Genomic DNA, 16,302 nt, shown 5'->3' on the forward strand with positions numbered 1-16,302 from the left:
TAAGACTACTTCTGGGGGTGGGAAGGTCATGTGAGAAGATCGTGTCAGAAGGTGAGGACAGGAGCAGGAGCTATGGGGAAACGTTATACAGGGAGGATTGTAGTGAGGGGACGGTGTCTGTGTGTCCTGGTACTAACTAGTGTACGGAGGAACTGCAGCTCAACCACATGTTAGAGGCTTAGATACACAACTCAGCAGACAGTATCACACAGGATAGGATTAGATACACAGCTCAGCACAGTATCACACAGGATAGGATTAGATACACAGCTCAGCAGACCGTATCACACAGGATAGGATTAGATACACGGCTCGGTAGACAGTATCACACAGGATAGGATTAGATACACAGCTCAGCAGATAGTATCACACAGGATAGGATTAGATACACGGCTCAGCAGACCGTATCACACAGGATAGGATTAGATACACGGCTCAGTAGTCACACAGAATAGGATTAGATACACAGCTCGGCAGACAGTATCACACAGGATAGGATTAGATACACGGCTCAGCAGACAGTATCACACAGGATAGGATTAGATACACGGCTCAGCAGACAGTATCACACAGGATAGGATTAGACACACGGCTCAGCAGACAGTATCACACAGGATAGGATTAGATACACGGCTCAGCAGACAGTATCACACAGGATAGGATCAGATACACGGCTCAGCAGACCGTATCACACAGGATAGGATTAGATACACGGCTCGGTAGACAGTATCACACAGGATAGGATTAGATACACAGCTCAGCAGATAGTATCACACAGGATAGGATTAGATACACGGCTCAGCAGACCGTATCACACAGGATAGGATTAGATACACGGCTCAGTAGTCACACAGAATAGGATTAGATACACAGCTCGGCAGACAGTATCACACAGGATAGGATTAGATACACGGCTCAGCAGACAGTATCACACAGGATAGGATTAGACACACGGCTCAGCAGACAGTATCACACAGGATAGGATTAGACACACGGCTCAGCAGACAGTATCACACAGGATAGGATTAGATACACGGCTCAGCAGACAGTATCACACAGGATAGGATCAGATACACGGCTCAGCAGACCGTATCACACAGGATAGGATTAGATACACGGCTCACATACAGTCACACAGAATAGGATTAGATACACGGCTCGGCAGACAGTATCACACAGGATAGGATTAGATACACAGCTCAGCAGACAGTATCACACAGGATAGGATTAGATACACAGCTCAGCAGACCGTATCACACAGGATAGGATTAGATACACGGATCGGTAGACAGTATCACACAGGATAGGATTAGATACACAGCTCAGCAGATAGTATCACACAGGATAGGATTAGATACACGGCTCAGCAGACAGTATCACACAGGATAGGATTAGATACACAGCTCAGCAGACAGTATCACACAGGATAGGATTAGATACACAGCTCAGCAGACCGTATCACACAGGATAGGATTAGATACACGGCTCAGTAGTCACACAGAATAGGATTAGATACACAGCTCGGCAGACAGTATCACACAGGATAGGATTAGATACACAGCTCAGCAGACCGTATCACACAGGATAGGATTAGATACACGGATCGGTAGACAGTATCACACAGGATAGGATTAGATACACAGCTCAGCAGATAGTATCACACAGGATAGGATTAGATACACGGCTCAGCAGACAGTATCACACAGGATAGGATTAGATACACAGCTCAGCAGACCGTATCACACAGGATAGGATTAGATACACAGCTCAGCAGATAGTATCACACAGGATAGGATTAGATACACATCTCAGCAGACAGTATCACACAGGATAGGATTAGATACACGGCTCAGCAGACCGTATCACACAGGATAGGATTAGATACACGGCTCAGTAGTCACACAGAATAGGATTAGATACACAGCTCGGCAGACAGTATCACACAGGATAGGATTAGATACACGGCTCAGCAGACAGTATCACACAGGATAGGATTAGATACACGGCTCAGCAGACAGTATCACACAGGATAGGATTAGACACACGGCTCAGCAGACAGTATCACACAGGATAGGATTAGACACACGGCTCAGCAGACAGTATCACACAGGATAGGATTAGATACACGGCTCAGCAGACAGTATCACACAGGATAGGATCAGATACACGGCTCAGCAGACCGTATCACACAGGATAGGATTAGATACACGGCTCACATACAGTCACACAGAATAGGATTAGATACACGGCTCGGCAGACAGTATCACACAGGATAGGATTAGATACACAGCTCAGCAGACAGTATCACACAGGATAGGATTAGATACACAGCTCAGCAGACCGTATCACACAGGATAGGATTAGATACACGGATCGGTAGACAGTATCACACAGGATAGGATTAGATACACAGCTCAGCAGATAGTATCACACAGGATAGGATTAGATACACGGCTCAGCAGACAGTATCACACAGGATAGGATTAGATACACAGCTCAGCAGACAGTATCACACAGGATAGGATTAGATACACAGCTCAGCAGACCGTATCACACAGGATAGGATTAGATACACGGCTCAGTAGTCACACAGAATAGGATTAGATACACAGCTCGGCAGACAGTATCACACAGGATAGGATTAGATACACAGCTCAGCAGACCGTATCACACAGGATAGGATTAGATACACGGATCGGTAGACAGTATCACACAGGATAGGATTAGATACACAGCTCAGCAGATAGTATCACACAGGATAGGATTAGATACACGGCTCAGCAGACAGTATCACACAGGATAGGATTAGATACACAGCTCAGCAGACCGTATCACACAGGATAGGATTAGATACACGGCTCAGTAGTCACACAGAATAGGATTAGATACACAGCTCGGCAGACAGTATCACACAGGATAGGATTAGATACACGGCTCAGCAGACAGTATCACACAGGATAGGATTAGACACACGGCTCAGCAGACAGTATCACACAGGATAGGATTAGACACACGGCTCAGCAGACAGTATCACACAGGATAGGGTTAGATGCACGGCTCAGAAGACAGTCACGCAGAATAGGATTAGTTACACTGCTCAGCAGACAGTATCACACAGGATAGGATTAGATACACAGCTCAGCAGACAGTATCACACAGGATAGGATTAGATACACGGCTCAGAAGACAGTATCACACAGGATAGGATTAGATACACGGCTCAGCAGACAGTATCACACAGGATAGGATCAGATACACGGCTCAGCAGACCGTATCACACAGGATAGGATTAGATACACGGCTCACATACAGTCACACAGAATAGGATTAGATACACGGCTCGGCAGACAGTATCACACAGGATAGGATTAGATACACGGCTTGGCAGACAGTATCACACAGGATAGGATTAGATACACTGCTCAGCAGACAGTATCACACAGGATAGGATTAGATACATGGCTCAGCAGACAGTATCACACAGGATAGGATCAGATACACGGCTCAGCAGACAGTATCACACAGGATAGGATCAGATACACGGCTCAGCAGACCGTATCACACAGGATAGGATTAGATACACGGCTCACATACAGTCACACAGAATAGGATTAGATACACGGCTCGGCAGACAGTATCACACAGGATAGGATTAGATACACGGCTTGGCAGACAGTATCACACAGGATAGGATTAGATACACTGCTCAGCAGACAGTATCACGCAGGATAGGATTAGATACACGGCTCAGAAGACAGTATCACACAGGATAGGATTAGATACACGGCTCAGAAGACAGTATCACACAGGATAGGATTAGATACATGGCTCTGCAGACAGTATCACACAGGATAGGATTAGATACACGGCTCAGCAGACAGTATCACACAGGATAGGATTAGATACACGGCTCAGCAGACAGTATCACACAGGATAGGATCAGATACACGGCTCAGCAGACAGTATCACACAGGATAGGATCAGATACACGGCTCAGCAGACAGTATCACACAGGATAAGATTAGATACACGGCTCACATATAGTCACACAGAATAGGATTAGATACACGGCTCGGCAGACAGTATCACACAGGATAGGATTAGATACACAGCTTGGCAGAGAGTATCACACAGGATAGGATTAGATACACGGCTCAGCAGACAGTCACACAGAATAGGAATAGATACACGGCTAAGCAGACAGTCACACAGAATAGGATTAGATACACGGCTCAGATACACGGCTCAGCAGACAGTATCACACAGGATAGGATTGGATACACAGCTCAGATACACTGCTCAGCAGACAGCATCACATAGGGTAGGATTAGACACATCCGATAATCGGTATCATGGTTATCACGATTCTTCTCAGTTTCCTCCACTGTAAACATGGCGCCTTCTGTGGAGGAGACTACGGTGGATGTAAATCAGCGTCTGGATCAGCTCCTTCTGAGAGTTATGGATGATCTGGAAGATCTGAAGGAGAAGAGACAATGTCTGAACGCAGTCATTGAGAAGGTGAGTGGTGTCCTCACCTCATACACGTATATAAACCTCTAAGGGTATTATTTTATGTACTATCTCCGTGTCCGGCAGTATTATTATGGATATGTACGATGGTGTTATATAGAATATCTCAGTGTCTGGTGGTATTATCACGGATATATATGGTGTTATATACACTGCTCAAAAAATAAAGGGAACACTAAAATCCCAGTGGAATGCGGAGAACAATAAAACATAAAAATTATCCATTTAAATCAAAAATAATATCCCATGGAGGTCTGGATTTGGAATGATACTCAAAAGTGGAAAATCATATTAAAAGCGAATCCAACTTCAGTGGAAAAGCCTCTAGACAAGGAAATGATGCTCAGTATTGTGTGTGGCCTCCACGTGCCTGTATGACCTCCCTACTGTACAACGCCTGGGCATGCTCCTGATGAGGCGGTGGATGTTGTAATGAAGGATCTCATCATCTTTCCTCCATCTCATAGATCTTCCTTAGGCTACGTTCACATTTGCGTTGTTGGGCGCAGCGTCGTCGACGCAACCCACAACGCATATACACAACGCAGCGTTTTGTGACACATGCATTGTCATAAAATAGTAAAGATCAGGAACTTCGGCGCAGGGAAAACGCTACAAGTAGCGTCGTCTGCGCCCTGTCTTGTGCGTCAAAATGACGCATGCGTCGTAAAACGCATTACAATGCATACCGGCGTATGTCCATGCGCTCCCCATGTTAAAGATAGGGGCGCATGACGCATGTGTCGGTATCTATCGACGACGCTGCGCCCAACAACGCAAATGTGAACGTAGCCTTACCTGACCTAACTATCGCAATTAACGACATCATGCTTTCCCCCATACCTGAAGTCCGCTGCCTCGGAGTAACCCTTGACTCTGCCCTGTCCTTCAAACCGCACATCCAAGCTTTTTCCACCTCCTGTCGCCTCCAGCTCAAAAATATCTCCAGAATCCGTCCTTTCCTCAACCGTTAATCTACTAAAATGCTTGTGCATGCCCTCATCATCTCCCGCCTCGACTACTGCAACATCCTTTTCTGTAGCCTCCCTGCTAACACCTTTGCACCTCTCCAGTCCATCCTTAACTCTGCTGCCCGACTAATTCATCTCTCTCCTCGCTACTCCTCCGCTTCCCCCCCTCTGTAAATCTCTTCACTGGCTCCCATTCCCTCAGCGTATCCAGTTCAGATTACTAACACTGACCTACAAAGCCATCCATAACCTGTCTCCTCCATATATCTCTGAAGTAATCTCCCAATATTTTCCCTCACGTGATCTCCGGTCCTCCCAAGACCTCCTTCTCTCCTCCACACTTATTCTCTCCTCACCCAACCGCCTCCAAGACTTCTCCCGAATATCCCCCATCCTCTGGAATTCTTTGCCCCAACACGTCCGACTAGCAATCACATTCAGATCCTTCAAATGAAACCTGAAAACTCATCTCTTCAGGTAAGCCTACAGCCTGCACTGACCCCGCTGCCGCCTCACCACTACCGAAGCTACCACCTCACCAACACCGGAGCTCCTGCAACCCTCAACCTCTTGTCTCCTTCCCCATAATCCTGTAGAATGTAAGCCCGCAAGGGCAGGGTCCTCGCCCCTCTGTATCAGTCTGTAATTGTTAGTTTGCTTATTGTAAGTGATATCTGTAATTTGTATGTAACCCCTTCTCATGTACAGCACCATAGAATCAAGGGTGCTATATAAATAATAATAATAATAATCTCCTCCCAGACCTGGATTAAAGCATCAGTTAACTGTGTCCTGGACAGTCTTTGGTGCAATGTGGCAGTGGTGGATGGAACGAGACATGATGTCCCAGATGTGCTTGAATGGATTCTGGTCTGGAGAACGGGCGGGCCAGTCCATAGCAATAATGCCTTCATCATGCAGGAACTGCTTACACACTTCAGCCCCATGAGGCCTAGCATTGTCAAGCGTCAGAAGGAACCCAGGGTCCACTGCACCTGCATATGGTCTCACAATGGGTCTGAGGATCTCATCCTGGTACCTAATGGCAGTTAGGGCACCAATGTCGAATCTGCCAATCTTGGTCTTTTCTGGCAAATGCCAACCAACCATCCTGCACGATGTTGTGCTGTAAGCACAACACACACTTGTGGATGCTGGGCCCTCATACTACCCTCATGTAGTCTGTTTCTGACAGTTTGAGCAGATGCCTGGATGTTAGTGACCTGCTGGAGAACGTTTTCCAGGGCTCTGGTACTCTTCCTCTTGTTCCTCCTTGCACAGAGGAGGAGGTTACATTCATACTACTGGGTTGTTGCCCTCCTATGGCCCCCTCCACGTCTCCTGGTTTACTGGCCTGTCTCCTGGTATCTGCTCCATGCTCTGGACACTGTGCTGACAGACACAGCTACCCTTCTTATCACAGCTCGCATTGATGTGCCATCCTGGATGAGTGAAATTACCTGAGCAGCTTCTGTGGGTTGTAGACACCGCCTCATGCTACTGTACAGTACCTCTAGGGGTAAGAGCAATGACAAAATGCCAAAGTGACCAAAACGGTCAAAGAGGATGAGAACAGAGAAATGTTCTGTGGTCACCCCCTGCAGGACCACTCCTCGTCTTGCTAATTGCCTATCATCTCTACCTGTTCTCTGTTCCATTTGCACAGCAGCAGGAGAAATTGATTCACAATTACTGTTGCTTCATAACTGGACAGGTTGATTTCACAGAAGTGTGATTGACTCGGAGTTCTATTGGGTCGTTTAAGTGTTCCCTTTATTTTTTTAGAGCAGTGTATAATATCTGTGTCTAGTGGTGTTGTTATATATAATATCTGTGTCTAGTGGTGTTGTTATATATAATATCTGTGTCTGGCGGTGTTGTTATATATATCTGTGTCTGGCGGCATTATTACAGATATAATCAGCATTATTGTGACCTGTGTTATTTTCAGGGATGGTTCTGCCTTTCTCAGTCTCGATATTCTATGGGGAATAAGTCTGTGTCCTCATTACAGTATACGCCGGAGATGACGCCTTCCACGTTTGTCCAGGACAGGTGAGGACAGTATTTTATTTCTTACCCTTAGGGCTCCTTTTCACTTGTGAGAAATACGTGCAAATCTTGCATGTTAAAACCAAGCTCTGGAGCCGGCACTTGGGAGCGGAGCGTGCAGCTCCATGTATTGCTGTGCGGCTGCACGCTCCGCTCTGGAGTGCCGGCTCGAGAGCTTGGTTTTAACCTGCGAGACTCGCACGTATTTCTCACAAGTGAAAAGGAGCCCTTATTCTGTTATCTGCTCTATCGGTAGGCTAAATCTCCGACTCCGACTCCTCAATTTCCATGACACCGACTCCCTCATCCATGGCTCATGTTTAAGTGACAAATTTACTGTGGTAAAATGGTAACATCAGGCTTTTATTCATTATTATGATACAATAATCAGGCCACTTAGATAGAGCATACAATATATTTATTGGAATACAACTTTTAGAACAAAAAGCTTTTTCATATTTACAATTTATTATACTCTATGCAGTAAGTGTAGGAAAAAAAAATTTCAACAAAATCTTACCGAATAACCTTTGTGCAGTCTTTGAATTTGTTCAGAGAAATAGTATCGCCTCCATCAGATCCTCCTTCATAGATGACCTCAAATCTGACCTAATTATTTTAAGGCTAGAGAACAACCTCTCTACACTAACTTGGGTTGGTGGCAAAGCAGTAACCACATGGGCAACATCTCTAACAATTTCAGGGTACAAAGGAATTACCCCGTGCACAGTCAGTTTTGATGAACGATTGAACTCTTCTACTTCTTTGAGAGCAAGTGAAACACATCGCTGAAATATGGTCAATCTGTTTTCTATGGGAGTGGAATCTTTTTTTTTTTTTTTTTTTTTTTTTTCCCTGCGGCTATGCTTCGCCCGCTCCATGTCATCCAAATACTTTTCAAAATCAAACTCTTCATCTGATGAGGATGAAGGAACGGCAGCAGTAGCACTGGCAGGACCCGAGTCCTCTTGCTCTTGGCCGTCCTGTGGCCCACTCATCCTAACTGCTACCTCAATCAGAGCTTCTTTTCCTTTAGTAAGCTGTTGATCATCCAGCAATATACAATGACTCTGGTCCACATAAACAGCTGCCAGAAGAATTTTATTTTCTAATAGCAGTGTCTCTCTGTTTCATTGAAGCAGCAATACCATTTGCGGTTAAACCTCCTCTTTAGGACAGGCAAAACAACAAGTTCTTCCACTCCTTTATAAAAATGCCAGGAGTTAAATCCTCAGCTTGTAACTTCTTAGTCACTGTAAATGAGTGATGAAACAATTCCTTCAATTCAGCCACCTGTGTCCATTGACCTTCATGTAGTTACCTGAGGGTTGGCCATATCTACAAGGAAGGGTTTCAGCTTAAGAAATAGCTCAATCAATAAATTGGTGCTGCCCCACCGAGTGGCTTGATCCACAAATGCCCCTTTTCCAGCACGTCTCTTCAAGATGGAATCCACTTTAGGGGTTTTGGCAGCAATAGCCAATTTCCTCACTTTGCTAGTCAGCAAGAGAGACATGCTGGAACTCTGATTATCTCTTATTGCCAGCTGCAGCATGTGCACAACACGGTGCATGTGCTGAATAGGAAGGAGGTGTGAAGCAGCTTCAACAAGATCATCTAATTGTAAAGAATCATTTTGCTGTTCTTCTGTAGTAATGTCTGTTTGTTCCTCCGTTATGGGAACAGGACTGTGGCCTTCTATCTCCAACGTACTGACTGTGAAATGTTCTAGCTGCTGTTCACCTTCATCATTCTCATTCTTCAGTTTAATTGTACTTATCATGTTTGCAGCATTATCAGTTACAATAGCAAGAACCTGTTCTTTTTTTTTTTTAGTTGATAATCTTGAAGAACTTTTTCCACTAAGGTGTGGAGAAACTGGTTGCTGTGAAGAGCTTTAGTATCTTTTACTGCCAGTGTCTTAGTAACAATCTTTTTGTTGTCGCAAACATATCGAAAGTTCATAGCAAAATAGTTCACTATGTGCCGTGTGCAGGCATCCATTTTAAGAAACACAAAGCGTCTCAAGAGTCTTTTTAACCCCTTAATGACAGCCAATACGTCTTTTAACTGACCTGAGATATAAGAGAATAGCCTCCCCATACAGGTGACAATCCAGTAGCTGTTGGCTGTCCACTATAGCTGACAACTTGCTGTATCAGCCACGATCAGTGTTTGCACCTTCCAAAACTGTTTAACCCCTTAGATGCTGCTCTCAATAGTGACTACATAATTATAAAGGGTTAACATAGTGTGGGGGCTTCCTCTTTATCCCAATCGGTGCCCTCAGATCATGATTGTGTGGTCCTGATGTTTGCCATGGCAATTCATGACCAAATAGTAGCCTTACAATCTACTGGCTCTTGTAACCTGTTCAGAAGTTAGAGGCATTTAGGTGGTAAAAATACATATTTTCATTTCTGTCATGCCACTTTGCATTAATTGCTGAAGATCACCAGAAGGGTTAATAAACTACCTGACAGCAATTTTCAATATGTCAGGGGGTGCTGTTTTAAAAATGGTATCACTTTTGGGGGACCAATAAAGTCACTTCAAACACGGATAAGTCCCTGAAAAAATAAATTTTGTAAGTTTCCTTGAAAAAATGAAAAATTGATGCTACAGTTTTAAACCTCCTAAAATGCTAACAAAATAAAAGAACAATTTACAAATGGTGCTGATATAAAGCAGACATGAGGGAAATGCTATTTATTAATGTTTTGCTGTGGTATGACTATCTGGATTAAAGGGATAATCATTCAGAGTTTGAAAATTGCTAATTTTTTTTACATTTTTCTCAAATTTCTGATATTTTATATAAATAAACACAAAACATATCAACCTAAACTTACCAGTATCATAAAATATAATGTATCACGAAAAAATGGTCTCAAAATCACTGGGATTTGTTGAAGCGTTCCAGAGTTATTACAAAATAAAGTGACACTGGTCAGATTAAAAAAAATTTTGGCTCTGTCACTAAGGGGTTAAGATCTTCCTTTTGGTTAAGGGCTTCTTCAATCGCTAATTTTCTAATACCTTATATACTCGAGCATAAGCCGAGAATTTCAGCCCATTTTTTTCTTTTAGGCTGAAATTGCCCCTTTCGGCTTATACTTGAGTCATTCCCAGGGGTCGGCAGGGGAGGGGGTGCGGCAGCTGTCTAATAATACTCACCTGCTCCTGGCGCGGTCCCTGCAGGTCCATAGTTCTCCGGGCGCCGGCAGCTTCTTCCTGTATTGAGCGGTCACATGGTACCGCTCATTACAGTAATGAATATGGACCCAACTCCACTCCCATAGGGTTGGAGCTGCATATTCATTACTGTAATGCGCAGTACCATGTGACCGCTCAATACAGGAAGAAGCTGCCGGCGCCCGGAGAACTATGGACCTGCAGGGACAGTGCCAGGAGCAGGTGAGTAGTGACGGGGGGCATATTCGCCTGTCCCATGTTCCACCGTCAGCGCCGCTCCGTCTTCCGTGTCCTCTGCAGTGACGCTCAGGTCAGAGGGTGCGATGACGTGATTAGTGTGCGTGCCGCCCTCTGCCTGAACAGTCAGTGCAGAGGACGCGGAAGACACAGCAGCGCTCAGCGGTGGAACGGGAAAGGTGAGTATAGCAAGTGCCGGGGGCCTGAGCGACGAGAGGTGACTGATTTATTTATTTATTTTTTTATTGCAGCAACAGCATATGGACAAATATCTCTATGGAGCATCTTATGGGCCCATGTGCAGCATTATATTGGGGCAAATATCTCTATGGAGCATCTTATGGGCCCATGTGCAGCATTATATTGGGGCAAATATTTCTATGGAGCATCTTATGGGGCCATGTGCAGCGTTATATGGGGCAAATATTTCTATGGAGCATCTTATGGGGCCATGTGCAGCGTTATATGGGGGTAAATATCTGTATGGAGCATCTTATTGGGCCATAATCAGCATTTGTGCAACATTATATGGGGCAAATGTCTGTATGGAGCATCTTATGGGGCCATAATCAGCATTTGTGCAGCATTATATGGGGCAAATGTCTGTTTTGAGCATCTTATGGGGCCATAATCAACATTTGTGCAGCATTATATAGGGCATATTTTAATATGGAGCATCTTATGGGGCCCATCATAAACTGTATGGAGCATTATATGGGGCATATTTTGTATGGAGCATTATATGGGGTCCATCATGAACTGTATGGAGCATTATATGGGGCTCCGGATTAAATTTGGATATTCAAAAACACTTAACCTACTGATGTCTCAATTAATTTTACTTTTATTGGTACATATTTTTATTTTTGACATTTACCGGTAGCTGCTGCATTTTTCACCCTAGGCTTCTACTCGAGTCATTAAGTTTTCCCAGTTTTTTTGTGGCAAAATTAGGGGTCTCTGCTTATATTTGGCTCGGCTTATACTCGAGTATATACAGTACTTTTTCTTTCAAGAGAAACACCAAGTTTGTGGGCCATTTCTCAATTAAGAGCTGTAAAATCTGGTCATGCAAATAATGATAATGGTACACTGTCCTTCACAACAAGCTCGATGAGCTGTCTTTTAAACACATCTTCTGTCATTGTTACACTAACTTTGTCTCTTACAAAATATCTTGTGACTGATGTTTGAGACACTCTTTCCTCCTCCTTTGCCTGGCGGGAAGTGCTGGTCTCTGGTTTCTTGGTGCCGCTGTGATATTTTTCAATCACAGCTTTGTAAACTTTTGGGTGGCAGTGTTGTAAATGTCTTCTTAGATTGGAAGCTTTTGAAGGAGCATTTTTATCACTGCCTGATTTTGACATCACAGCATTTGTTTTAATCTGGGTCATCTATACACTGACACACACAAAATGTTTTTATCTTGAGTCACTGTAAAATGCTCAAATACAGCTAACTTCATAAGATACTTCTTAATTCGCTCTCAAGATAGTTATGTCCTGTAAAAAATAAGGTATATTGTAATTCTTGCAAGAATAGGAAATCATGCACTGTGTTTTATTTATATCCTAAATTATAATCTTTGCATAAATCAATAGGGCAGATGATAAATATAAAGTTTGTAAAATATGTTGGATAGCTTTATGCTGAACTTTCAATGTCAGGCTTGTCTCAGGGTACAGCTCACTAAATGCTTCACATCATATTTCTTCACAGTTTATGAAGAGGGAGGGAGCACGTTTGTGCTTAATCATATTGCAGAACACACACACGTCCTCATCGATCCAGTTACTGTATTTCTGAATTTGACATGTTAGAAAAAAGTTTTTCCCCTTATATTCTATGTATAGTGTGTATATAAGTCATCAGGGCAGCTAATTTCTCCAATCATGGGTTAAGAGGAAAAACAAACTAAAACATCAAGAATACAGAGACCCCATACAGTATACTGGACTATTGATTTATGCACAGTTTATTGAAAGTTTAGATATGCATTTGCCTTAATCCTGCTTTCCTGTTCACTGCAGAAGTTCTGAGATAAATGCAGGCATTCATTCCCTGTGTTTATTTTTCCCCTTATCTGTAGAGGAGGAGCTGCACTACTTATCATGAACATAAACTGCAGCACAGATTCATCTCCGCTAAAAGTCTAGACCTTAGATCAGTAATAGGACAGACATATAGGACATTTCATAACTTTCCCAAATTCTTATAATAAAAATATTCCCCACAAACTGCATTGAAGTACTGTACCGAATTTATTATATATTTTAGGAGTCGGAGTTGGTCCATTTCATACCGACTCCACCAAAATGGGCTCAAACTCCGACTCCACAGCCCTGCTATATGGGTTAGCAGTAAAAGCCCACCATGAATTAATCTGGTCAGATTCTCTTACTGGCAAGGGTGTAAGTTGCTGAGGTATGGGGAGTTGTTTGCATGGTCCACATATTATGAGCCTTCTTCCTCTGTCCCTGTGCTGTCCATTGGTGTGAATCATGCTGATCAGTAGGATTGTTCTTAACCCTATTAACCGAATGGCATCTGTTCAGGATTGGGAAGTCATCTTGCAAAGATGATATTTGATTAATCAGGGTCACATGGACACCGTGAGCAGGTCTACATTGTCAGCCGCCTGCAAACAGCACTCCGTATCTCAGCTTCCCTGACCTGTGTGTATGATATACAGGGTTAACTACAGTCATAAAGCAATTCTCCTAATTTGTAGTACCGTAGCCTATGACCTGTGTCTCTTCCGCTGTTGTGTAACTACAATTCCCATCATGTCCTGACAATCTCTCAGGAGCAGTAATCGGTTAATTTGAATGCATCACTGAATTTTCCTCCATGTGCCTTCTCTATGTCCAGCACTGTGGAAGATGGGCTGACGACATTCACTGCAGAACATGTACTGCCGAACACGCAGGACAAAGTGACGGAAGAGAAGCTCCCGAAGGTGGAGAACATCGGAGCTGCAGATCAAGGTGAGTTCAGATTTTGTTAAAGCATTCTATGGTGCACCAGGAGGCTCAGTATGAACAGTGGCGTCGGTCCCTCTTTAGGGAAGAGCAGTGAATTCTGGAAGCTCGTGCCTGCAGACCGCCTGGGGGGGTTACTCTGTAAGTGAAGGTTGTAGTACTGAGCAGGAGTGAGGGTCACCCACAATGGGTGGGGTTGGGCTTTGTTCGGAGATTAGATTGCTTGGACGTGAGTCATCATGTTTTATTGTATTTTATCTGATTTTATTCTAGTTCTCCGACATCGGGGACATAAGAGCATCAAGGAACCACCGAAACCCACTACAGCAGAGGACCATGAGAAGCCAAAATCCCCTGTGGCTAGCGACCCCCTGCGATGGTTTGGAGTTTTGGTCCCTCAAAGTTTACGGCAAGCTCAGAGTAACTTCCGGCAAGGTCCGTGAATAGACTAAGTGACGGTGGTCTCAGGTCTCCTCCTGGCCAGTATTTACATTTTGTCTCTTTCCTGCAGGGACTATCCTGGCTGCTGAAGTCGCCTCTCTCCAGAACAGCATTGAGGAGAACCGTCAACAATATCGGGCTTTGCTTGCCCAGAAGAAACGGGAACAAGTTCAGTCTGGCTGAGCGTCTCCAACTCTCCCAAAATGTTGATACAGGACCAAGAATGAATTCCACCAGAACGGGGCATTAGACTTTTGGGACGTGGTGAAACTTCATTGCTTTTTTTTTTCTTTTTTTTTTTTTTCTTCTTTCTTCACCTATGGCCTGGGAGATGGATAAAAAAAAAAAAAAAATATATATATATATATATATATAATTTCTCAAAAAAAGAAAGAAAAAGGGAACACTTAACAACAGAATATAACTCCAAGTAAATCAAACTTCTGTGAAATTAAATTGTCCACTTAGGAAGCAACACTGTTTGACAATCAATTTCACATACTGTTGTACAAATGGAGTAGACAACAGATGGAAATTATTGGCAAATATCAAGACACACTCAATAAAGGAGTGGTTCTGCCGGTGGGGACCACAGACCACATCTTGGTACCAATGCTTTCTGGCTGATGTTTTGGTCACTTTTGAATGTTGGTTGTGCTTTCACACTCGTGGTAGTGAGACGGACTCTACAACCACACAAGTCGCTCAGGTAGTGCAGCTCATGCAGGATGGCACATCAATGTGAGCTGTGGCAAGAAGGTTTGCTGTGTCTGTCAGCGTAGTGACTGGATGTGCTACCAGGATACAGGACAGTACACCAGGAGATGCGGAGGGGGCCGTAGGAGGGCAACAACCCAGCAGCAGGACCTCTACCTCAGCCTTTGTGCAAGGAGGAGCACTGCCAGAGCCCTGCAAAATGACCTCCAGCAGGCCACAAATGTGCATGTGTCTGCACAAACGGTTAGAAACCGACTCCATGAGGATGGTCTGAGTGCCCGACATCCACAGATGGGGGATGTGCTCACAGCCGAACACCGTGCAGGACGCTTGTCATTTGCCATAGAACACCAGGATTGGCAAATTCGCCACTGGCGCCCTGTGCTCTTCACAGATGAAAGTAGGTTCACACTGAGCACGTGTGACAGTCTGGAGACACCGTGGAGAGCGATCTGCTGCCTGCAACATCCTTTCAGCATGACCGGTTTGGCAGTGGGTCAGTAATGGTGTGGGTGGCATTTCTTTGGAGGGCCGCACAGCCCAGGTAGCCAGACTGCCATTAGTTACCGAGATGAAATCCTCAGACCCCTTGTGAGACCATATGCAGGTGCTGTTGGCCCTGGGTTCCTCCTAATGCAGGACAATGCCAGACCTCGTGTGGCTGGAGTGTGTTAGCAGTTCCTGCAAGATGAAGGCATTGAAGCTATGGACTGGCCCGCCAGTTCCCCAGACCTGAATCCGATTGAGCACATCTGGGACATCAACTTCTCGCACCATCCACCAACGTCACGTTGCACCACAGACTGTCTAGGAGTTGGAGGATGCTTTACTCCAGGTCTGGGAGGAGATCCCTCAGGAGACCATCTGCCGCCTCATCAGGACCATGCCCAGGCGTTGTAGGGAGGTCATACAGGCACATGGAGGCCACACACACTACTGAGCATCATTTCCTTGTCTTGAGGCATGTCCACTGAAGTTGGATCAGTCTGTAACTTCATTTTCCACTTTGATTTTGAGCATCATTCCAACTCCAGACCTCCGTGGGATATTAGTTCTGATTTACATAGTAAGTAAGGCCGAAAAAAGACATTTGTCCATCCAGTTCAGCCTATATTCCATCATAATAAATCCCCAGATCTACGTCCTTCTACAGAACCTAATTGTATGATACAATA

The 16,302-nt window shown here is 44.4% G+C and overlaps 1 protein-coding gene across 1 annotated transcript; it reads left to right on the forward strand.

Moving 5' to 3' along the window:
* The first annotated feature begins 20 nt into the window (after nucleotides 1-20).
* CCDC115 (coiled-coil domain containing 115) lies at nucleotides 21-14,747 on the forward strand. The gene is made up of 6 exons (XM_069747910.1): nucleotides 21-51; nucleotides 4,376-4,521; nucleotides 7,456-7,559; nucleotides 13,860-13,975; nucleotides 14,243-14,404; nucleotides 14,481-14,747. Exons 2-6 carry the CDS (start codon nucleotides 4,393-4,395, stop codon nucleotides 14,591-14,593), a joined length of 624 nt encoding a protein of 207 aa, XP_069604011.1. The 5' UTR covers nucleotides 21-51; nucleotides 4,376-4,392; the 3' UTR covers nucleotides 14,594-14,747.
* The last annotated feature ends 1,555 nt before the right edge of the window (nucleotides 14,748-16,302 follow it).

This window comes from Ranitomeya imitator, chromosome 2 (genome assembly GCF_032444005.1).
Source record: "Ranitomeya imitator isolate aRanImi1 chromosome 2, aRanImi1.pri, whole genome shotgun sequence".
Lineage (NCBI taxonomy): Eukaryota > Metazoa > Chordata > Amphibia > Anura > Dendrobatidae > Ranitomeya > Ranitomeya imitator.

Bases quoted from the DNA above. Each gene is read 5' to 3' on its own strand.
- CCDC115 (XM_069747910.1), top strand. From the start codon at position 4,393: ATGGCGCCTTCTGTGGAGGAGACTACGGTGGATGTAAATCAGCGTCTG. The intron at 7,560-13,859 runs GTGAGGACAGTA...CTCTATGTCCAG, and splicing joins TCCACGTTTGTCCAGGACAG to CACTGTGGAAGATGGGCTGA. The intron at 13,976-14,242 runs GTGAGTTCAGAT...ATTTTATTCTAG, and splicing joins CATCGGAGCTGCAGATCAAG to TTCTCCGACATCGGGGACAT.